The sequence below is a fragment of the Sus scrofa genome, chromosome 6 (genome assembly GCF_054392235.1).
Source record: "Sus scrofa isolate SSC_HxYL_T2T_F1_AM1 chromosome 6, Sscrofa_HxYL_maternal_Yorkshire_Landrace_v2.0, whole genome shotgun sequence".
Taxonomy (NCBI): Eukaryota; Metazoa; Chordata; class Mammalia; order Artiodactyla; family Suidae; genus Sus; species Sus scrofa.
In genome coordinates, this window is record NC_139388.1 from 71918729 (window position 1) to 71940668 (window position 21940).

The window sequence follows — 21940 nt, forward strand, 5'->3', positions numbered from 1 at the left end:
CCACGGGCGCTCTCTGCCGGCGGCCTCGGCAGCGCACCCGGACCTTGGCGGGCCCCTCGGAGTCTCACGCCCGCCGGCGACCGGAGAAGGGGCCGCCTGGATGACACCTAGCCGGGCGGTCCCAGCGAGGGTGACATTTACATTATGCAAAAGATCTTATCTAGCCTCCCGGGGGCGGAAGTCGGTTACCCCGAGTCCAGGGCCACCTCTCCGGAAATCCACCAAGGTTTTTTTTTTTCCCCTGGCAGAAAAAGCTCCAGGCTTGGCGTTGTAAACAAAACCGGTCTATTTGCATAGCCTCTGTTTGCATGCATTTGTCTTTTGAGTTGTAGCCAGCAAGCCTGTAAAACCAGGCGTAACTAGGATGATTCACTCAGAATTTCAACTTAAGCATCCTGAGGACTGGGGTGGGGGTAGGGAGCAACGCAGAACTTTGTCTCACGTGGTGAACGGAGGCCCGGGTAAGAGGTTCTAAAGTCTGCAGCTCCCTGATGGAACGGTCCCCGTTCCCAGCCCCCCCCCCCCCCGCAACTGTGTTCCAGCCTTCCCCTCCCCCACCCGAATACTGGGGCTCCCTTTCTGAGCTGGGTGAGGCCACAGGCACCAGAGCAAGGACAGAACCCACAACCGTCCAGAGGAAGGGTCAGGGGGTGCCACCTGGCTTGCACCTGTGCCTTGACTCTGCCCAGTTCCTGAGGAGGACCGCAAGCCCGGAAGGCCTAGGCCAACAGCCGGGTTCCTACAACCGGGCTCCTGTCCCACCCCTTTGAAAGGCATGAAGCTGGGAGGCATCCTGGCAGCTGCAACCTTTCTATTTAAACAGCCCAGCCTGGTCGGAGGGCGTCGCTCGGCCATGCCAGGCTCAGGGCGGCGGTCTGGCCAGCATGTTGCTCTGGGAGGCGTGCCTGCTGGGTCTGCAGCTCTCCCTCTCCTGCTGCTGGGCTTTGGGCTGCCAGGGCCCAGAGTCCTCCCCTGACTTCAGCCTCCCTGGGGACTACCTTGTAGCTGGCCTCTTCCCTCTACACGGTGACCACCCAGAGGCGAGGCGCAGACCCACAGTGGCCTTCTGTGACAGGTGAGTGAGGGGTCCACGGAACGGTCAGCGAGGGGGCCCTGTGCCTACAGGGTCTTTGCCAGCCCTCCTCAGCAAGACCTTCTGCCTCTGGGGTTACTATTTGAGGGGTTTTTTTGTTTCGTTTTGTTTCTTTTTATTATTACTCAAATGAATTTATCAGATCTGTAGTTGTATAATGATCATAACAATCTGATTTCACAGGATTTCCATCCCACAGCCCAAGCACATCCCTCCACCCCCCAAACTGTATCCTCCAGAGACCGTAGTTTTTTTATTGTTTGTTTTTGTGTTTTGTCTTTTTGCCATTTCTTGGGCCGCTCCCGCGGCATATGGAGGTTCCCAGGCTAGGGGTTGAATCAGCTGCCAGCCTACGCCAGAGCCATAGCAACGTGGGATCCGAGCCGCGTCTGCAACCTACACCACAGCTCACGGCAACGCCGGATCGTTAACCCACTGAGCAAGGGCAGGGACTGAACCCGCAACCTCATGGTTCCTAGTCGGATTCGTTAACCACTGTGCCACAATGGGAACTCCAAGACCGTAGTTTTTCAGTGTCTGTGAGTCAGCATCTGTTCTGCAAGGAAGTGCAGTGTGTCCTTTTTTCAGATTCCACATGTCAGTCAAAGCATTTGATGTTGGTGTCTCATTGTCTGACTTCACTTAGCATGATGATTTCTAGGTCCATCCATATTGCTAAAAATGCCGGTATTTTGTTCTTTTTAATGGCTGAGTAATATTCCATTGTGTGTATGTACCACATCTTCTTGATCCAGTCCTCTGTCGATGGACATTTAGGTTGTTTCCATGTCTTGGCTATTGCAAATAGTGCTGCAATGAAAACATCGGAGTACATGTGTCTTTGTGAGTTGTTGTTTTCTCTGGATAGATGCCCAGGAGTGGGATTGGGGTTTTGTTTTTTACTTTGGGGTTTTTGGTCTTTTCAGGGCCGCACCCATGGCATATGGAGTTGTCAAGGCTAAGGGTCCATTCGGAGCTGTAGCAGCCAGCCTACACCACAGCCAGATCTGAGCCGCGTCTGCGACCTATCCTGCAGCTCAGGCAACACAGGATCCTTAACCCACTGAGTGAGACCAGGGATCAAACCTGCAACGTCATGGTTCCTAGTTGGATTCGTTTCCACTGCACCACAATGGGAACTCCCTGTTTTTTGTTTTTTTGTTTTTTGGCTGCCCCATGGCATATGGAGTTCCTGGGCCAGGGATCAGATCCAAACCGTAGCCCCGAACTAAGCTGCAGCTGCGGCAATGCAGGATCCCTAACCCACTGTGCCAGGCAGGGGATCGAACCCACGTGCCAGCACTCCCAAGACACAACCGATCCCTTGCCACAGCCGCAGCTCCTGGGTTACTATTTAAACTGCCTCCACCCTCTATCCAACCTGCAGTCTCCACCTTCAGGCACTGGCTACCCGTCCCTGGCACACACTCCCAGTTTCCAGTTTGTCACACATTCTTTTGACCTGGCTGTTAGAGTCCTTTGTGTTATAATCCCATGCCACTTGCTTCCTGGCTTTGTGACATAACTAGACAAGGCAGGGATTAAGCAAGGGTGGCCTTGCCTGCTTCAGCTCCTCCCTGGTTTCTCCCCCAGTACCCACTCCTTAGTCCCCCAGGGGGCAAGTATGGTTCTCAGGGGAAGGGAAGTGGGGGACCTAGCAGCAGATTTTTCCAGAGCTCAGCAAAGATAAATCAGGTCGGTGCTTTCATGAAGTTGAGCGTCTAGGTAGAAAGAAACAATTGCTTTTCTTATAAAGAAGATAGTTGCTTGGAGTTCCCTTATGGTGCGGTAGGTTAAGGACCCAGTGGTGTCGCTGCAGTGGTTCGAGGTGCTGCAGTGGCTTGGGTTCGATTCCTGGTAGGGGAACTTCCACATGCCAGATAGTTGCTTGCCGTCTGTATGAGCTCTAGATTGGGGCCGCTCGAGGATGTATCATGGTTCAAAGGCAGTATGCCCTGAACGTGAAGCACACCTGATGGCCGGCCCAGGAGGAAGGTTCTGGAAAGCCTGGTGCAGGAGGACTGGCCCAAAGACCTTGGAAAGGTCTTGGGAAGAGAAGACATGGGGGGGAGACGTGGGAAGACTGGCTTCAGATAGCTGAAGGGCTATCAGGCAGGAGAGGCTGAACTTCCTCTGAGGGACTCAAGGACAGAGGGATATAGGAACAGCGGACAAGCCTGACAACGGGCAGAGAGGCTGGACGGTGGAATCCTGTCCCCGATGTGTCCCCTATCGTTGTTTCCCAGAGAGGCCATGAGGAACACAGGCCGTCACCAGACTCAAGATGTCCCAAGGAAAAGGATGAGTTAAGGGACTTCCCACTGTGGCTCAGCAGTTTAAGAACCCTATATAGTGTCTGTGAGGTTGCGGGTTTGATCCCTGGCCTAATTCAGTGGGTTAAGGATCTGGCATTGCCGCAAGCTGCAGCATAGATTGCAGATGCGGCTCGGATTTGATGTGGCTGTGGCGTAGGACGGCAGCTGCAGCTCCTGTTCGAACCGTAGCCTGGGAACCTCCATATGCCACAGGTGAGGCTGTTAAAAAGAAAAAGAATAGCATAGTCATAAAACTTTAAAAGTACTAGTTAAACTAGTTAAGGCTAAGCAGGTGCCATGGGTAAATTTCATATGGCAACTTGGCTAGGATATGGTGCCCAGTTGTTTGGTTAAAGCCCAGTCTAGATGTTGCTGTGAAGGTTTTTATAGCAGTGGTTAACATTTAAATCAATAAACTGAGTAAGACAGGAGTTCTCGTCGTGGCACAGTAGAAACGAATCTGACTAGTATCCATGAGGACGCAGGTTCAATCCCTGGCATCACTCAGTGGGTTAAGGATCGGGCGTTGCCATGACCTGTGATGCAGGTCATGGACGCTGCTTGGATCCCGCGCTGCTGTGGCTGGGGTGTAGACCACCAACTACAGCTCTGATTCAACCCCTAGCTGCAGGTGCAGCAACAAAAAGATAAAAATTTTAAAAAGAAAGAAAGAACTGGAGTTCCCGTCGTGGCGCAGTGGTTAACGAATCTGACTAGGAACCATGAGGTTGCGGGTTCAGTCCCTGCCCTTGCTCAGTGGGTTGACAATCCGGCGTTGCCGTGAGCTGTGGTGTAGGTTGCAGACGCGGCTCGGATCCCGCGTTGCTGTGGCTCTGGCGTAGGCCTGTGGCTACAGCTCCGATTCGACCCCTAGCCTGGGAACCTCCATATGCCGCGAGAGCGGCCCAAGAAATGGCAAAAAGACAAAAAAAAAAAAAAAAAAAAAGAAAGAAAGAAAGAAAGAACTGAGTAAAACAAATGGTCCTCTGTAATGTCTGTGGCCTTACCCAAACAGTTGAAGACCTTAAGAGAAAAGACTGGGGGAAAAAGGAGTTCCCTGGTGGCCTAGCGGGTTAAGGATCTGGCATTGTCCCTGTGGTGGCTCTGGTCACTCTTGCCAGAGATGGTTTCAATCCTTGGCCCTTGAATTTCTGCATGCTGCGAAAAAAAAAAAAAAATGTAAACTCTCGCGGGGATTTCTAGCCTGCCCTGCAAACCGTGGACTTGCCAGCCCCCACACTCACACGAGCCAATTCCTCAAAATAAACCTCCAGATGGATCACTCTGTGTGTCTATCTGCGTGGCTCCTCTTGGTTCTCTTTCTCTGCTATAGGTCTTGTGAGCCTTTCAATGTTAATTTCATGGGGGGGAGGAGCACGACAGGTGTAGTTCTCCATTTAGTCCCCCACCTCTCCGAAGACCTGTACCACAACTCTGTGTATGCCGTGGGGCCCATGCAGAGGCCACGGAGGTAGGGAGCTGGATGGGCTACCTCAGCGGTTCCTTTCCCCCCTGGCTTCCCCTACAGACCCAACACCTTCAACGGCCACGGCTACCACCTCTTCCAAGCCATGCGGTTTGGCATCGAGGAGATAAACAACTCCAGCGCCCTGCTGCCCAACGTCACTCTGGGGTATGAGCTATACGACGTGTGCTCGGAGTCCGCGAACGTGTACGCCACGCTGAGCATCCTGAGCAAGGCTGGGACAGGCTACGTGGACATCCAAGAAAACCCTGCCCTGTATTCCCCCAAGACCGTGGCGGTCATCGGGCCCGACACCACCAGCCGCGCTGCCACCACCGCAGGCCTGCTGGGCCCCTTCCTGGTGCCCCTGGTAAGCTGGGGCCCCAGAGTCCGCTCATCTCCCCTCCTATCGCCTGGGGGAGGGAGCGGTGGGAGCTGGCGTGCCCCAGGCCAGCCTGGACTCCTGGACTCCTGGTGGTCACTGGTCTTAGTCACCCACCCGGTGTTCCCGCCTCTCCCGGCACTGCTTCCAGATCTCTCTGCTTCGGGGCTCCCTGGCACATCTGTTCTCAGTGTTCCCCTTGGGGCTCAGTGGGAATCCAATATAGTGTCCATGAGGATTCGGGTTCAATTCCTGGCCTCACTTGCTTAGCGGGTTAAGGATTCCATTGCAGACTGGGCTCGGATCTGGCCTTGCTGGAGTGTAGACTGGCAGTTGTAGCTCCAATTCAGCCCCTAGCCTGGGAATCTCCATGTGCCACAGATGCAGCACTGAAAAGGAAAAGAAAAAAAGGAAGAGAGGGAGGGAGGAAGGGAGGGAAGGAGGAAGAAGGAAGGAAGACAGGCAGGGAGGGAGGGGGGAGGCCAGCCATCCTCCTTGGGAATGTCTGCCCTTCTCTCTCTTCCCACCATCCCATCTCCTTTGGGCAGAACTGAACGCCCACGGCACAAACCTCACCTTGACCTCCTTCCTCCCCTCTCTCCAGGCTCCTGTGCAGAGGGGTGGGTCCCTCCTGTGTGGCCCAGTCCTGTGCCTCCCCTGCTCTGCTCATCACTCTCGCTTCCTCCTCAGCCTGCATGCTGGCTGCCTCCCCTCCACACTCCCAGCATCCTCCTCGCAGACCTGGCTGACTCTGCGCCTTCCATGGAGACCTCCCTTCTCGCTAGAGAACCGCAGAGTTCTCTATTCCTGGGTTTTCTTTCTCTTTCTTTCTTTCTTTCTTTCTTTCTTTCTTTCTTTCTTTCTTTCTTTCTTTCTTTCTTTCTTTCTTTCTTTCTTTCCTGTTTTAGGGCTGCACCCACAGCATATGAAGGTTCCCAGGCTAGGGGTCTAATTGGAGCAACAGCTGCTGGCCTGCACCAGAGTTCATGGCAATGCCGGATCCTTAACCTAGTTAGTGAGGCCAGGGATGGAACCCGAAACCTCATGGGTGCTAGTCAGAAAATTTTTTTTTTTTGGTTGCACTGTGGCACATGAAAGTTCCCGGTGCAGCATTGACCTGAGCAGTTGCAGTGACAACACTGGGTCCTTAACCCACTGAGCCACGAGGGAACTCCTCTATTCCTGTTTGCTTCTCCCTCTTTTCATTCACTGCCCCCCACACTGTCCTGGACTCTGCTATTCCAGGCGGGGCTTGAAGGTGGTGACTGGGGGTTGGGTGGGGCTGTGATTAGAGGCGGTTCCAGTGGTACCCCCAGCGGGGGAACGCACAAGGTCCTCTGGCCTCACTTGTGGCACTTCCTCCTTGGTCTCCTTTAGAGAATTCTGACCGCACCCCATCGCAGCTGGGCAAGGGGGTGACTCCTAGGGCAGGCCCCTCCCTTTCCCAGGCCGGCCAGGGTTCCCAGCTGAACTTCCAGTCTTCCACCTTCTGACTTGTGTGCACCAGCCTCACGTCCAGATGCTGGCCCAGCCTCTCCACTCCATGAGCCCCGCAGGCCCCAAACAGAACTTACCGTAACAAATGCCTCTTTTCTTCCTGCACCCCGTCCCCAGCCCATCTCGCAGAGCAACCATCTCTAAAGAAGCCAGAAACCCCCAAAGTCCTGCCTGTGTTACCTTTCCTGCCTCCCCCCCATCGCAGCCTCTGCAGGGGTCGGAGGGTGGGGCTGGGGGGCCTCCAAACCGCTGCCAGCTCCATTCTTCTTCTTCTCTGCTTTGACCAACCACCCTCCTCTCTCATCCAGATGGTTCCGTCAGCTCCTAGGAGTTCTTCCTGACTCTGGCCCTGAGCCTTATTTAAACATTCCTCAGTGAAATCAGAGATCCACGCCCAAGACACAAATCTGATGTCAGTTTGCTGCCTAGACCCTTCAGGGTTCCCTGCAGCCTTTGGATAAAGTCCCAGCCCCGCTGCAGTGATCAGCCTTCCTGCCCTGACCAGACACGTCTGACCTCCAGCCGAGGGGACATCCTGAAGGGCCCCACACGCTTAGCGCTTCCCTCCCTGCTCGCAGGTTTTGGTCCCTGTGTCCTGGGGATGGATTCCCATTCCTTTCCTCGGGACCTGCCCCCTTTCCTGCGGGGAACTTGCCAGCCTCACGTGTGGACCAGGGCTCTGCTTGAGATGCCGGGCCAGGACTTTGTCTCCATCCTCCCCTGTCCCTGCCGGCGGGGCCCTTGGTCTGGGCTGATGCCACTGAACTTGAACTCCACAGGTCAGCTATGATGCCAGCAGCATGGTGCTGGGTGTGAAGCGGGTGTACCCCTCTTTCCTGCGCACCATCCCCAGCGATGACCACCAGGTGGAGGTCTTGGTGCTGCTGCTGCGGAGGTTCAGGTGGGACTGGATCTCGGTGGTGGGCAGCGAAGGTGACTACGGGCAGCTGGGGGTGCAGGCGCTGGAGGACCAGGCCCGCCGGCAGGGCATCTGCATTGCCTTCAAGGACATCGTGCCGTTCTCTGCCCAGCCGGGCGACCAGAGGATGCAGAGCATGATGGGCAGCCTGGCTCTCGCAAGGACCACCGTTGTGGTCGTTTTCTCCGGTCGGCAGCTGGCCAGGGTGTTCTTTGAGTCTGTGGTGCTGGCCAACCTGACCTCCAAGGTGTGGGTCGCCTCCGAGGACTGGGCCATCTCCAGACACATCAGCAGTGTGCCCGGGATCCGGGGCATCGGCACAGTGCTGGGCGTGGCCATCCCCGGGAGGCTGGTGCCCGGCCTGAAGGAGTTTGAGGAGGCCTACGTCAGGGCAGAGAAAGGGGCCCTTGGGCCTTGCCCCAGGGGCTCCTGGTGCAGCACCAACCAGCTCTGCACAGACTGCTGGGCTTTCACGGCCCAGGAGATGCCCACACTTGGAGCATTCTCCATGAGTTCTGCCTACAACGTGTACCAGGCTGTCTATGCCGTGGCCCAGGGCCTCCACCAGCTCCTGGGCTGTGCCTCTGGCATCTGTTCTCGAGGCCAAGTCTACCCCTGGCAGGTGAGGCACTTACCTGCCACTGAGCCATGGCGGGAACTTGGGGTGCTTTCCCAAGACAAGGGGCACTCTTCAGCTATCCTAAATGCGGAGGTGAGGGGCAAAGGCCCCCGGCTAGAGGGCTGATCCCTTCTCTGGGGCTCCTCTTGCTCTTCTCTGAACTACAGGCTCTCCACCCACCAGGACTCACATCCAGGGCTTGAAACCTCTCTAAAGGGTTCCTTTGGGAGTTCCCTGGTGGCCTAGTGGGTTAAGAACCTGGCATCATTGCTGCTGTGACATGGGTCCAGTCACTGGCTTGGGGAACTTCCATGTGCTGCTGCTGTGGACATGGCCAAAAAAAAAGGGAGGGGGAGATTCCTTTGTTTGGGTGAAGGAGAAAATTTTTCTTTGTTTAGCCATAGCTGGCTAATGCCCTAAAGACTGTGCCACCCTCGGGAGAGAATAGGAGGAGGTTTTATAGTTTGGGGCGTGGAAAACAGGGCCACAGATAAGGATCAGGGTAGGTGCGAGCAAGCTCTCATTCTTCTTTTTCTTTTGGTATTTTGTGTGTGTGTGTGTCTTTTCTTTTGTCTTTTTGCCTTTTCTAGGGCCGCTACCACGGCATATGGATGTTCCTGGGCTAGGGGTCTAATCAGAGCTGTAGCCACCGGCCTACACCACAGGTCATGGCAATACCAAATCCTTAACCCACTGAGCGAGGCCAAAGATCGAACCTGCAACCTCATGGTTCCTAGGCAGATTCGTTAACCACTGAGCCACGATGGGAACTCCTCTTTTGTTTTTTGTTTTTTTTTTTTTTGGTCTTTTTGCCATTTCTTGGGCCGCTTCCACGGCATATGGAGGTTCCCAGGCTAGGGGTCTAATCGGAGCTGTAGCTGCCAGCCTATGCCAGAGCCACAGCAACGCGGGATCCGAGCCTCGTCTGCAACCTACACCACAGCTCATGGCAACGCCGGATTGTCAACCCACTGAGCAAGGGCAGGGACCAAACCTGCAACCTCATGGTTCCTAGTCGGATTCGTCAACCACTGCGCCACGACAGGAACTCCCTCTTTTGGTATTTTTAAGGCCACACCTGCAGTATATGGAAATTCCCAGGCCAGGAAGAGGTCGAATCAGAGCTGCAGCTGCTGGTCTACACCACAGCCACAGCAACGCAGAGGATCTGAGCTGCATCTGCGACCTACACCACAGCTCACGGCAACACCAGATCCTTAACCCACCGAGCAAGGACAGGGATCCAACCCATGTCCTCCTGGTTACTAGTCAGGTGAATTACCACTGAGTCACAACCGGAACTCCCAAGCTTTCATTCTTCTTCAAAGCTGCTGTTTAGTGGCTGGGTCTGGTTCTGGTGGTCCTTCTTTCTGGAATGAAGCAGGCTTCATCAAGTGTGATTCTTCCTCAGGAATGCTTCATCTTTCATTTGTTGGAGGTTTTAGTTCTGGGGTCTGAACTTACTGAGGCTCAGGTTCTTTGTGTCTCAGCACAGAAGGAATTCAGCGAGAGACAAAGTGATAGGCAAGAAATGGATTTATTAAGATGGGGAGTTCCCATCGTGGCACAGTGGTTAACGAATCCGACTAGGAACCATGAGGTTGCGGGTTTGGTCCCTGGCCTTGCTCAGTGGGTTAAGGATCCGGCGTTGCCGTGAGCTGTGGTACAGGTTGCAGACGCGGCTCGGATCCCGAGTTGCTGTGGCTCTGGCGTAGGCCAGTGGCTACAGCTCCGATTGGACCCCTAGCCTGGGAACCTCCATATGCCGTGGGAGCGGCCCAAAGAAATAGCAAAAAAGACAACAACAAAAAGATAGGATGCTTGTGGAGTTCTCCTTGTGGGTCAGCTGTAACGAACCCAACTAGTGTCCATGAGGATAGGGGTTTGATCCCTGGCCTCACTCAGTCGGTCAAGGATCCAGTGTCGCTGTGAGCCGTGGTGTAGGTTGCAGATGCAGCTCAGATCTGGCATGGCTGTGCCTGTGGTGTAGGCTGGCAGCCACAGCTCTGATTTGACCCCTAGCCTGGGAACTTCCATATTCTCTGGATGTGGCCCTAAAAAGACAAAAAAGGAAAAAAAAAAAACCCAAAAATAGGATGCTTGTGGGAGAGACAAGCGGGCAGAGGAGAAGGCTCTGTCAAGGGCTCCTTCGTGAGAGGTTTCCTCTCACTCTAGAGGCTGGATGGGAGGGGCCGAGGGGCCTCGTAGGAGGGGAGGGGCCCTGAGGAAGGGACCAGAACGTGCAGATGGGCTGAAACTGCTCAGATAGCAGCTCAACAAGGCCCCACACCCTTGCTTCCTGGGCTGTCTGGGTCTGGGAGGGTCATCACTGCAGCTCCGTCACCCCGTTGTTTCAGCTCCTGGAGGAGATCCGCAAGGTCAATTTCCTTCTACACAAGCACACTGTGACATTTAGTGACAGTGGGGACTCGCTCAGCGGCTATGACATAATTGCCTGGGACTGGAGTGGCCCCAAGTGGACCTTCAGGGTCATCGGCTCGTCATCGTCGTCATTGTTGTCGCCAGTTCAGCTAGACATAAATACTACCAAAATCCCATGGCGTGGCGGGGACAACCAGGTAACGTGGACATGGTCACTCAGCAGGTGACTGCCCAGTGGACTGTCAGGAGCCTGGGGACAGGGCGGACACAGCCTACACAGAGCAGGAGAGGGGGCCCTGGGGACCCGGCCGCTATGCATCTACGGGCTCCCAGACAGATGCCCGTTTGTCGCTGGTCACACAACCCAGGGCTCTGCCCTGGGAATGAACCGTGGGCGCAGATGCCAGGGAGCCAGTTTTCGGTCCCACATGGGAGCATCCCGTGATTTGGAACCCCCGTCCACGGTTGCAGAATGTCGATGGCTTCTTGCAGGTGCCGACGTCCGTGTGTTCCAGCGACTGTCCTGAGGGCCACCAGAAAGTGATCATGAGTTTCCACCACTGCTGCTTTGAGTGTGTGCCTTGTGAGGCCGGGACCTTCCTCAACGAGAGTGGTGAGTGACTGAACGGTGATCAGGTGACCCACTGGGTGCTCTGAAGGCGTAGAGCAGAGGACAGGACCTCCCTCCGGCTGTACACGTGCAGAACCAGGGCTTGGTCACTTTTCTGCCAGTTAGTGACAGGTTGGAGACTGAATTCTGATCAAGCAGAAAGAACCAACCAGTTGACGGCCTCGGGCCTAGCTGTGTCCTTTGTTTGAGAGCTCCCAAGCCAATGCCTGCAGAGGCAATGATATCCTAAATACAACCTTTTTGTTTTGTTTTGTTTTTTTGTTTTTTTGCCATTTTAGGGCTGCTCCCACAGCATATGGAGATTCCCAGGCTGGGGGTCGAATCAGAGCTGTAGCTGCCGGCCTACGCCAGAGCCACAGCAACACAGGATCCAAGCCACGTCTGCGATCTACACCACAGCTCACAGCAACGGTGGATCCTTAACCCATTGAGTGAGGACAGAGATTGAACCTGCGTCCTCATGGATACTCGTCGGGTTCGTTACCACTGAGCCGCCACAGGAACTCCCTAAATTCAACCTCTGTTCCAAACAGATGTGGCTGTCGTTTCCTTTGTACCCTTCCACGCTATCTGTATGAAGTCCCTCCCGTGATCCATGCCACTGACAGCCAGCACCGCGAAGAGCTTGGCCTGAATGCAGATACTCGCATGTCTACAGCAGAAAAACAAAACAAAGCAAAACAAGCATACTCTCCTCAGTGATGCAAGGTCAAGATCAGTGGCAAACTGAGGTTGCTAAGGGTTCAGCCCAGAGATGGACTCCAGGAGCCACACACTTGCCTTTGAGTGTCTCCCTGGGCATGAAACTATATGTCCTCTAACCTGAGAAAGTCAAATCAGAGAAACCTCAGAGCAGCAGCTCAGGCAGGTGGATCTGGTTAGTGGTAGGGCCACGGAGAGATGAAAATGCCCTTCCTTTGGGGCCTGGCTGCTCCCGTTGGATCATAGCCTCCCTAGCATGTGGGGAGATTTATAGGGTAGGGTCCTCCATAGGACCTCTTGTCTGTAAACCTCTTCTGGGATCATGAGTTGTACAGAACCTACCCCAGTGTCGCCCTAATCAACACAGGCATCTGGAGGAAACATGTGACCTCTGGAACCCCGTCACTCAGGGATACTCCCGTCTTGCTGTGCCTGGCATAGCCTGGCTCCTGCGGGACAGCCCTCCCAGCACCCTGCAGCCTTGCACACCTCCCTTCCCCGTTCCTGCTGGGCTCACCTGGCTCTCAGGAACCCTCTCCGCCTTCCCTTCCAGACCCCTACAGCTGCCAACCCTGTGGGAAAGAAGAGTGGGCACCTGAGAGAAGCCAGACTTGCTTCCCACGCACCGTGGTATTCTTGACTTGGCATGAGCCCATCTCTTGGGTGCTGCTAGCAGCTAACACGATGTTGCTGCTGCTGGTGGCTGGGACTGCTGGCCTGTTTGCTTGGTACCTAGACACCCCTGTGGTGAGGTCCGCTGGGGGCAGAATGTGCTTCCTCATGCTGGGCTCCCTGGCAGGGGGCAGCTGCGGCCTCTATGGCTTTTTTGGGGAGCCCATGCTGCCCACATGCTTGCTGCGCCAAGGCCTCTTTGCCCTTGGTTTTGCCATCTTCCTGTCCTGCCTGACAATCCGCTCTTTCCAACTTGTCTTCATCTTCAAGTTTTCTGCCAAGATGCCCACATTCTTTCACGCGTGGGTCCAAAACCATGGTGCTGGCCTGTTTGTGGTGATCAGCTCGATAACCCAGCTGCTTATCTGTCTGGTTTGGCTGGCAGTGTGGACCCCACTGCCCACCAGGGAATACCAGCGCTTCCCACAGCTGGTGGTGCTTGACTGCACAGAAGCGAATTCACTGGGCTTAAGGCTGGCTTTCACCTACAACGGTCTCCTCTCGGTCAGCGCCTTTGCCTGCAGCTACCTGGGTAAGGACCTGCCAGAGAACTACAATGAGGCCAAATGTGTTACCTTCAGCCTGCTCCTCAACTTCGTGTCCTGGATCACCTTCTTCACCGTGGCCAGTGTCTACCAGGGCAAGTACCTGGCCGCCGTCAACGTGTTTGCCATGCTGAGCAGCCTGAGTGGAGGCTTCAGCGGTTATTTCCTCCCCAAATGCTATATCATCCTGTGCCGCCCAGATCTCAACAGCACGGAGCACTTCCAGGCCTCCATCCAGGACTACAGCAGGCGCTGTGGCTCCACCTGACCACTGGTTCGGGGAGGGCCAAGCAGGAGCAGGGTGGACTTGAAGTCTCCGCTGCCCAGAGGGTCACAGGTGGAGCAGGGTGCTCAGGACCTGGTGTGTCCGGGAGGTCTTTGGGCTCCTCAGCCTTAGCTTGGGAAGTATAAACCCAGGCTAAAGTTCAGTCTGGGCTCCGCCAGCCGCCAATGAAGAGGTGAAATGGGCAGAGCCTCCTTGCCTGCCCGCTTGCATCTCTCACAAGCGTCCTACCTTAATAAATCTATTTCTCGCCTTAAAAACAAAAAAAAAGAGGTGAGATGTGCGTCTTAGCTGCGTCTTCCTCTCTAGGGCGAGGGTGGGGCGCTGCCTCTTCAAGTCTGGGGGCGCCAGGCGGGGATAAGCGCAGCCGAAACCTCGCGACTTCGCCAGCGTGAGTCCAAATCCCAGCCGCCAGCTTGGCGTTGCTAGGCAACTCTGGGAAGCGGGCCCAGAGCCGAGGGAACAGGGCTAGTCCCGCCTCTCCTCGCATCCCATTGGCTGTTCTCTAAGTGGTACCGCCTCCAGGGGCCGGAGGCAAAGACCTGCTCCTCCGAGGCGTCCCGCCCAGGCCGGCGCGCCCTGACGTCACGTCCGGCGGCGGCGGCGGCGGCGACGGCGGCGTCGGCGTCTCTGCACGGCCGGCAGTGCACGTACGGTTCGGGCAGTTGGTTAGTGGGGCTGTATGGGCGACTTGGCCTGGGGCCGGTGGGGAGGCCCGGCCTGGGTGAGGAGGTCCGGGGACACGGGGCGAGGGAGGGGGCTGTGGGCCGCGGTGGCCGCTGACGGAGTATGACCGCGGCCGCCTTCCGGGACGTGTGGGCGCGGCGTGGGCTCTGTTCACCTGTCCGCAGCCGCCGCCCTCCCCTGTCTCGGGTCCTCTCGCTGCGCCCGGCTGATCAGTTTGCGCTGATCCTTCGCCTCTTTTCCCAAACTTTTGATTTCCTCCCACCAGCACCCCTTCACGACTCGGTCCCCACCTAGTCCGTCTGCACCTCCACCACCCACTCTGGCCACCCCCAGTGATGGGCTGCTTACTTGGCCCCCGCCCCCAGGAAGACTTTCAGTTCCTGTGTCCGCTTGCATCTTCTATCTCGGTCTGAGCCTCATTGAAATAAATAACTGAGTAGAGTCCCTCCTCCCCTTCCCCTCTTCTCAGATCCAGAGGCTTTCTCTTGCTACCCTGGTTTGGACTGGTGAGGGTGTCACTGCGGCCTTTCTCCCCTGCAAAGGACCATGGACGGCTCCTTCGTCCAGCACAGTGTGAGGGTTCTGCAGGAGCTCAACAAGCAGCGGGAGAGGGGCCAGTACTGCGATGCCACCTTGGACGTGGGGGGCCTGGTGTTCAAGGCACACTGGAGTGTTCTTGCTTGCTGCAGCCACTTCTTCCAGAGCCTCTATGGGGATGGCTCAGGGGGCAGTGTGGTCCTCCCCGCTGGCTTCGCAGAGATCTTTGGCCTCCTGTTGGACTTTTTCTACACTGGTCACCTTGCTCTGACCTCAGGGAACCGGGATCAGGTGCTCTTGGCAGCCAGGGAGTTGCGAGTGCCCGAGGCTGTAGAGCTGTGCCAGAGCTTCAAGCCCAAAACCTCAGTGGGACAGGTGCCAAGCGGCCAGAGTGGACTGGGAAAAGCTGGCCCCCGGGATGTGAACAGCCACCTCAAGGAGCCAGCAGGCTTGGAGGAAGAGGACGTGTCGCGGACTCTGGGTCAGGTCCCCAGGGATCAGGAGCTCAGTGGCAGTCCCAGCCCCCAGAGGCCCCAGCTCGGTCTCCCTGCTCAGAGCGAGAGCCCCTCCTTCCTCCGTGGGAAACTCAAGCAGGCCCTGAAGCTTCATCCCTCCGAGGACAAGGAGCCTGAGGATTGCAAAGTGCCCCCAAGGCCCTTCGAGGCTGAAGGTGTCCAGCTGCAGGGCGGGAGTAATGAGGTACCATGCCCAGGGTGCTGGAAACGGGGAGGCAGGAGTAGGGAGAAGACATCCACACTTCTTTGGGGAAAGTGTGACTGCGGGATAACCTAGACCCTAAGGCCGAATCTGTTTGGTGGGTTTGGAACAGGTTTTCTCCGAATCTAAGAAGCCGGCTCCATTCTGCAGCCTCAGGCTGATCTGTTGGCGAGTCGTGTCGGTGGTTGCCAGCTTCTTGGGGTGGAGTGGGCACATCCGGTCTTTCCCCAAGGTAGTGAAATCCAGGCAAACCCCCAGTTACCCACCAGTAGCTCAACTGTCCTCCAAATCCAGGATTCGGATGCTGCCTGCCCTGGGCCCTTGAAGGGAGCAGTCACTAATGAAGCCTGGATTGGGACTTAGAAGGGGCCTGGGTGGAGCTGGCTGCCCTGTAGATCCACCACCAGAACCATTGTGGATTAATTTGGTAACCTTGCTCTTCTGCTCTAGTGGGAAGTGGTGGTTCAGGTTGAGGACGACGGGGATGGCGATTACGTTTCTGAGACTGAGACTGAGGCTGTGCCAACCAGGAGGAAATCAAACGTAGTGAGAAAGCCCTGTGCTGCTGAGCCGGCCCTGAGCGCAGGCTCCCTGGCAGCCGAGCCTGCCGAGAACAGAAAAGGTACAGCGGTGCCGGTCGAATGCCCCACATGTCATAAAAAGTTCCTCAGCAAATATTATCTAAAAGTTCACAACAGGTAAACGTTCTGTTTTTCTATTTTCTTTTCCCATCTGCTGTTCCCGTGTTGGGGGAGGGGGCCTGCGCTCCCCACTTCTGGGCTGTGTGGTGGCCAGGGGCTCCGTTTGAGACCTACATAGCGCCTGGCATTGGCATCCCCTGACCCCTGGGGCGTGAGAACCTGACCTTGGTGCCTTCCTTCCCCGCTCCCTCCTGGGAGCCCTCTGCTTGGAGTGGGTTTGTGGACACCTTAGCAATAGGTTGCACCCAGCATGGACCTTGACCTCCAGCTGGCTTCTGCCAATGGCATGAGTGAAGCTGGTGGCCCCGCGCTGTGGCTGAGGCCTGACTGTGGGTATTTCTAAAGCCCGGCAGTGTGGGCTTTGGGCCAAGGTATGGATCTTGACGGTTGGTGCCACCTGCCTGTATGGGGCTAGGTCAGCTCTGAGGTGTCGGCAAAGCATTAAAGACCATTTGTCTACAGCTGCAGTGTCTGATAAGGTCATCAGATGCCCTGTGAAGCTATTTTAACTGAAAAGTAATTGAACTTGGGAGTTTCCTGGTGGTCTAGTGGTTAGGACCTGGTGCTTGCACTGCTGCAGCCTGGGTTCAGTCCTTGTGCTGGGAGCTGAGATTCCACATCAGGTGGCTGCACACTTTGCCCCCCGCCCCCAAAAGAAAGAAATTAAAATTAAATGAGTTCAGTTCCATGGTCACATTTCAAGGGCTCAGTAGTCATATGTGGCCCCAGCTGCTGCCGGTGCAACAGCCCAGACATAGGATGTTTCCGTCCTCCCAGGAGGTCATCTAGGAAGTCTGCTCCAGAGGCTCTGCGAGGCCTCCAGGGATGGCAACTAGGTGACATGCCTTTCACTCCTGCCCTCCCCAGCCCAGGGGGCCACTCATCCACCAGGGCGCGATTTCTCGCCCAGCTGGGTTGGGCCGTCCACACTTCCGTAGTGTGACACTTGGGGACACCTCTAGGGACTCAATGGAGTTGGAAGTGGGGGCAAAGCCCATTTGCTCTCCCTGCTTTGGGGCAGCTGCTGCCAGGAGAGTCTTTGGGGAGGTCGCCCTGGGGTGAGCCCTGTCTGCCTGGACACTCCCCCAGTGTAAGGTTTGGCTGCAGCACTGGCCCTGAGAACTGGAGGGGGTGACGGCCTCCTGAGGTCATGGCGATGGGGGACAAGGACCGTCAGTATAGCAGTGGAGGATGAGAGGAGTGTGGCCCCTGGCAGGTCACAAGTGCTCTCCCGGTGATGCTCACGTGCTCCGAGGTCGGAGTTCATTTAGTTCATCCAGGGAGCTCTCTGCCAGGCGCCTGGAGCTTGGGATACCTGAGTGAACAGAACAAAGAGGCTTTGTGGAGCTTGGCTTCCAGCAGGGCCATGAGACTGTGAGCTACCAGATAGGAGACTTTGCAGTGTGATAAAGGGCTGGAAGTGCCACGGAGCAAAGGAAAAGGACTGCAGTGCCAGGGGGCTGGGAGCTCAGGGTGGGGTCAGGTTGCAGCAAGAGACCATCCAGCAGACTCAGAGGAAGAGAGGCAGGTGGTCTCATGGATGGCTGCGGGCAGCGATCTGGGCTGGAGGGGTGCCGGAGGCTCTGGGGTGGGTGGCAGGGAGGCCAGCCAGGTGAGGGGCAGGGGGGCAGTGCCCTCACGGGCCCTCAGGCCTCTCTCAGGGTGAGAGGGGAAGCCTTAGAGGGTTGTTGGCAAGGGGGTGAGATCTGATCATACTTGTGGGCCTGTCTCGCTCCTGAAGTGAAAAACTCTCAGCAGGCAGACTGGACCCAGGGCCTGCGTGGCTGCCCTAGGGAGTAGCGTGGAGGCTAGGTGAGGTGGTCAAGTTCTGGCCATGGTTTTTTTTTTTTTTTTTCTTCTTCTTTTTTGGCCACCCCATGGCATCTGGAGTTCCCGGGGCGGGGATCAGATCCAAGCTGCAGTCTTGACCTAAGCCGCAGCTGTGGCAACGCTGGATCCTTAACCCACTGTGCCGGGCCAGGGATTGAACTTGCGTCCCTGTGCTCCTAAGACGCTGCCGATCCTGTTGCACCCCAGCTGGAACTCCCTGGCTATGGTTTTGAAGGCAGAGCCCACAGAAGTTGCAGGCAGCCTGCGTGGTTTCTCCAGGAGTCAGGGCTCAGGGACTGTTTCTGCCTTTGGAGAGATGCTGGCATCTGGGCCTGGGGCTTGGAGCTGTGCGATGCTCTCCCTTGCGGCGTCCCCACAGGGAGGAGGGTTTCTGGGCTCCCCCTGCAGCTTCACCAGCCGGGTCTGGCCTCATGCCTGGTCCTCCGTTGTGGAGCACGGTGCTGGCAGCCAAGGTGCTGGAGGGGGCACTGGGTGAGGGAGGGCAGGTGGTCCACTCAGCCCCCACACCCCCTGTGGCTTCTCCCAGCAGGAAGCACACTGGGGAGAAACCCTTTGAATGTCCCAAGTGTGGAAAGTGTTACTTTCGGAAGGAGAACCTCCTGGAGCATGAAGCCCGGAACTGCATGAACCGCTCGGAACAGGTACTTGGGAGCTGGCCTGGGTTCTTGTGGGGAGGGGCACATGGGCCTCTGTCTCCACCATCCAAGAGCCCCCCCAGCCCCTTGGCCCCGGGGACTTGAGACTTGAGAGGTGCAGGGTCCTTGGATGTCATCGAGTCCACTCCCTGGTATTACAGGTGGGGACACTGGTCCCAAGGGCAGATGGGACACGCCCAGGAGGAACTTTGTCAGAGACACTTGGGGTCTGCCTGCCCAGGTCCCCGGGCCTGGAGAAGGGTGCTTGGTGGGGGTGGCTGCTGAGGAATGCCCCCGGATACCTCCCCTAGCCCCCCTGGGCGGCCCGTGTGACTTGGCCAGCTAACTCCCTGACTCTCTTCCTAGAGGCCTGCGCCCGCAGGGTGGAAGCTGCCAGGGAGGCCGTCGGACCGTGTCTCCAGCCTGGCCCCAGGCTCCCAGTGCTCAGCGATGGTCAGGGTCAGGTTCAGGGTCAGGGTCAGGGTCCGGGCAAGCAGGTTACCTGGTGCCCTCTCCCACCCTAGCAGCCCCCCTCAGGCAGACTCTTCCCAGCAGCAAGTAGAAGCCGGGCCGAGGCTGCGGGGGCAGGCGGGGGCCCCGCTGATGCCGGCCTGCTCGCCCCTCACCCCGCCAGGTCTTCACGTGCTCCGTGTGCCAGGAGACCTTCCGCCGGAGGATGGAGCTTCGGGTCCACGCAGTGTCCCACACGGGGGAGATGCCCTACAAGGTCAGGCCCGGCCTGTACCCCAGGGATCCCCCTGCCTAGCCCTTTGTAGGGGATGGTGTCGGGCCCTCCCTCCCCATCTGGTGCTCCTGTGGCTTCTGGAAGGGCCACTTTTTCTTCCCCCGGAGGGCAGGCTCAGCCTCCCGCAGGCCTGGCCCTCACACCAGGTCGAGGAGCCTCTGGCATCTCGGGCTCGGCCCTGCCTTTGGGTTCCCCTCTGGGGGTGACCAGGGTTCCATAGGTGTGGCTGGCCTCAGAGGTGCCTTTGGGCCTGGCCTGTCTTTCCAGTGCTCCTCCTGCGCCCAGCAGTTCATGCAGAAGAAGGACTTGCAGAGCCATATGATCAAGCTGCACGGAGCCCCCAAGCCCCACGCTGTAAGTGCCAGGCCGGGCTGAGCATCGGGGCCGGCGTGTTCCCAGCAAGAGTGAGGCGGCTGTGGCTGCGTCTACAATGGGTGGGCTGTGAGGTTGCCACCAGGTGGCAGGGGCGGCCGGGGGGGTTCCCGGGGGCCCTCTGGGGCCCTAGGGACAGCCCTTCCTGCCCTTTACTCTGGCCCTGCTCCCTCTGCCCCTTAGTGTCCCACTTGTGCCAAGTGCTTCTTGTCCCGAACGGAACTGCAGCTGCACGAGGCTTTCAAGCATCGTGGGGAGAAGCTGTTTGTGTGCGAGGAGTGCGGGCACCGGGCTTCAAGCCGAAACGGCCTGCAGATGCACATCAAGGCCAAGCACAGGTGGGCGTCGGCCCGACATTCCCAGGGCCCTTCCCCCTGCCCGGGGTTGCTGCTCTTGCCCCAAGTCTGGTGGCGGCCCCTTTCTGGGTGGGGGCGCCTGAGGGATGAGCAGGCCTCCAGGCAGGGAGGCTGGCGGAGGAGATTTCAGCTAAGCTGGGTCTCTGTACCTCCCGGGGCAGGTTCAGTTTCCTGTGGCTCCTGGTGTGGAGCTGGTGCCCCTCGCCCTGCACTGCCCGAGCCCTCTTCCCATGGGGCAGCTGGTCGCAGCCTGGGCCCGTCCCAGCCTGTTTCCTTGGCTCTGGGGCCAGGCGTGTTCCCAGCTGCAGAGGCGTGAAGGGGGCCGCTTCCCTCAGTGAGGCCCTGCCTCTGTCCCCCGCCTGGGCAGGAACGAGAGGCCGTATGTCTGTGAGTTCTGCAGCCACGCTTTCACCCAGAAGGCCAACCTCAACATGCACCTGCGCACGCACACGGGCGAGAAGCCCTTCCAGTGCCACCTCTGTGGCAAGACCTTCCGCACCCAAGGTGAGGCTGCCCATCCCCTCCCTGGCCTGTGGCCGAGGCCCCGCGGCTGAGCCCTCGCCCTGTGCCCACAGCCAGCCTGGACAAGCACAACCGTACCCACACTGGTGAGAGGCCCTTCAGCTGCGAGTTCTGCGAGCAGCGTTTCACGGAGAAGGGGCCCCTGCTGAGGCACGTGGCCAGCCGCCACCAGGAGGGCCGGCCCCACTTCTGCCAGATCTGCGGGAAGACCTTCAAAGGTGCCCGGGCCTGTGGAAGGCCGTCCCCCTCCCTGTCCCCGGGCCATCCCCCCAGAAGTGGAAGGCTGGGCCGTTGCCCGCTGGCCAGCGCTGGCAGGGCACCCCTGGGGGAGCAGCAGCGGCTTTCACAGACCTCTTGGCAGCGAAGGTTCCTGCCAGCAAACCGTGTCCTGTCCCCAGGGGTGAATGACTTTGACTGAAGGGGAGTGAGTGGGGGCTCCCAAGCGTCCCCTGCAGTGGTGACCTCAGGGTGGCTCTGGAGAGTCTGGCCGCCCGACAGCAGTAGCAAGGCCCCCGGGCCGCCTCTCCTCTCCTCTCCTCCGTTCTCCTCTCCTCTCGGGCCATCTGCCCACCTCCTCCTCCTCCCTAACCCCAGGCTCCCTTCCATCCTGCAGCCGTGGAGCAGCTGCGCGTGCACGTGAGACGGCACAAGGGGGTCAGGAAGTTCGAGTGCACCGAGTGCGGCTACAAGTTCACTCGCCAGGTAGGCCTGGGCCTGGCTCACCCCCATGGGCCCCTGAGCCCCCCTGTACCCAGCCTGAGCCCCCTCCCCACCCTGCCTGACCCCCCCCTCCCCCCAGGCCCCTCCCCACCCAGCCTGAGCCCCCTCCCCCCAGGCCCACCTGCGGAGGCACATGGAGATCCACGACCGGGTGGAGAACTACAACCCACGGCAGCGCAAGCTCCGGAACCTGGTCATTGAGGACGAGAAGATGGTGGTGGTGGCCCTCCAGCCGCCTGCTGAGCTGGAGGTGGGCTCGGCCGAGGTCATCGTGGAGTCACTGGCCCAGGGCAGCCTGGCCTCCCAGCTCCCTGGCCAGAGACTGTGTGCGGAGGAGAGCTTCACAGGCCCGGGCGTCATGGAGTCCTCGCTCATCATCACGGCCTCCATCCCCGAGGACTGTGACACATAGTCCCCTGCCCGCCTCAGCCCGCTGGGCCCCAGTCCCCAATAAACCACGTGACTTTGGACTTGCATGTTCCTGCCCATCCAGCCCGCTGTTCCCCAGCGACCGGACCCAGGGGTGTGTTCCTTTCCTGTGTGTCCTGCAGGAGAAACAGGCCCCTCGGAGCTCAGCCAGCAGCCCCCCAAT

At 57.9% G+C, this 21940-nt stretch overlaps 2 protein-coding genes and 1 long non-coding RNA gene across 15 annotated transcripts; 2 read left to right on the forward strand and 1 right to left on the reverse strand.

Moving 5' to 3' along the window:
• The first annotated feature begins 8 nt into the window (after positions 1 to 8).
• On the forward strand, positions 9 to 13775 carry TAS1R1 (taste 1 receptor member 1). Of its 9 annotated transcripts, none has more exons than XM_084962701.1 (7): positions 9 to 461; positions 1006 to 1075; positions 4937 to 5243; positions 7532 to 8293; positions 10648 to 10869; positions 11165 to 11285; positions 12559 to 13775. In XM_084962701.1, the coding sequence occupies exons 1-7, from the start codon at positions 365 to 367 to the stop codon at positions 13488 to 13490; spliced, it is 2511 nt and encodes an 836-aa protein (XP_084818827.1). In that variant the 5' UTR covers positions 9 to 364; the 3' UTR covers positions 13491 to 13775. The 9 variants fall into 9 exon arrangements, with proteins under 9 accessions (XP_084818827.1, XP_084818829.1, XP_084818830.1 ...); XM_084962700.1 differs by having other exon boundaries at positions 283 to 461; positions 824 to 1075; XM_021095260.2 differs by lacking the exon at positions 9 to 461 and having other exon boundaries at positions 832 to 1075; positions 12559 to 12635; positions 13187 to 13359.
• Positions 11822 to 13390, reverse strand: LOC110261086 (uncharacterized). Its single transcript, XR_002344877.2, has 3 exons — positions 13253 to 13390; positions 12523 to 12577; positions 11822 to 11955 (listed from the first exon to the last, which is right to left on the reverse strand). It is a non-coding gene; the product is annotated as an uncharacterized LOC110261086 (long non-coding RNA).
• Positions 13776 to 14113: 338 nt separating the features above from the next.
• On the forward strand, positions 14114 to 21824 carry ZBTB48 (zinc finger and BTB domain containing 48). 5 transcript variants are annotated; one of them, XM_084962711.1, is made up of 12 exons: positions 14114 to 14229; positions 14662 to 15428; positions 15559 to 15678; positions 15897 to 16144; positions 18525 to 18639; positions 19268 to 19360; positions 19646 to 19732; positions 19934 to 20088; positions 20474 to 20610; positions 20682 to 20846; positions 21242 to 21330; positions 21464 to 21824. In XM_084962711.1, exons 2-12 carry the CDS (start codon positions 14739 to 14741, stop codon positions 21758 to 21760), a joined length of 2196 nt encoding a protein of 731 aa, XP_084818837.1. In that variant the 5' UTR covers positions 14114 to 14229; positions 14662 to 14738; the 3' UTR covers positions 21761 to 21824. The 5 variants fall into 5 exon arrangements, with proteins under 5 accessions (XP_084818837.1, XP_084818836.1, XP_084818838.1 ...); XM_084962710.1 differs by having other exon boundaries at positions 14114 to 14173; XM_084962712.1 differs by having other exon boundaries at positions 14114 to 14173; positions 18528 to 18639.
• The last annotated feature ends 116 nt before the right edge of the window (positions 21825 to 21940 follow it).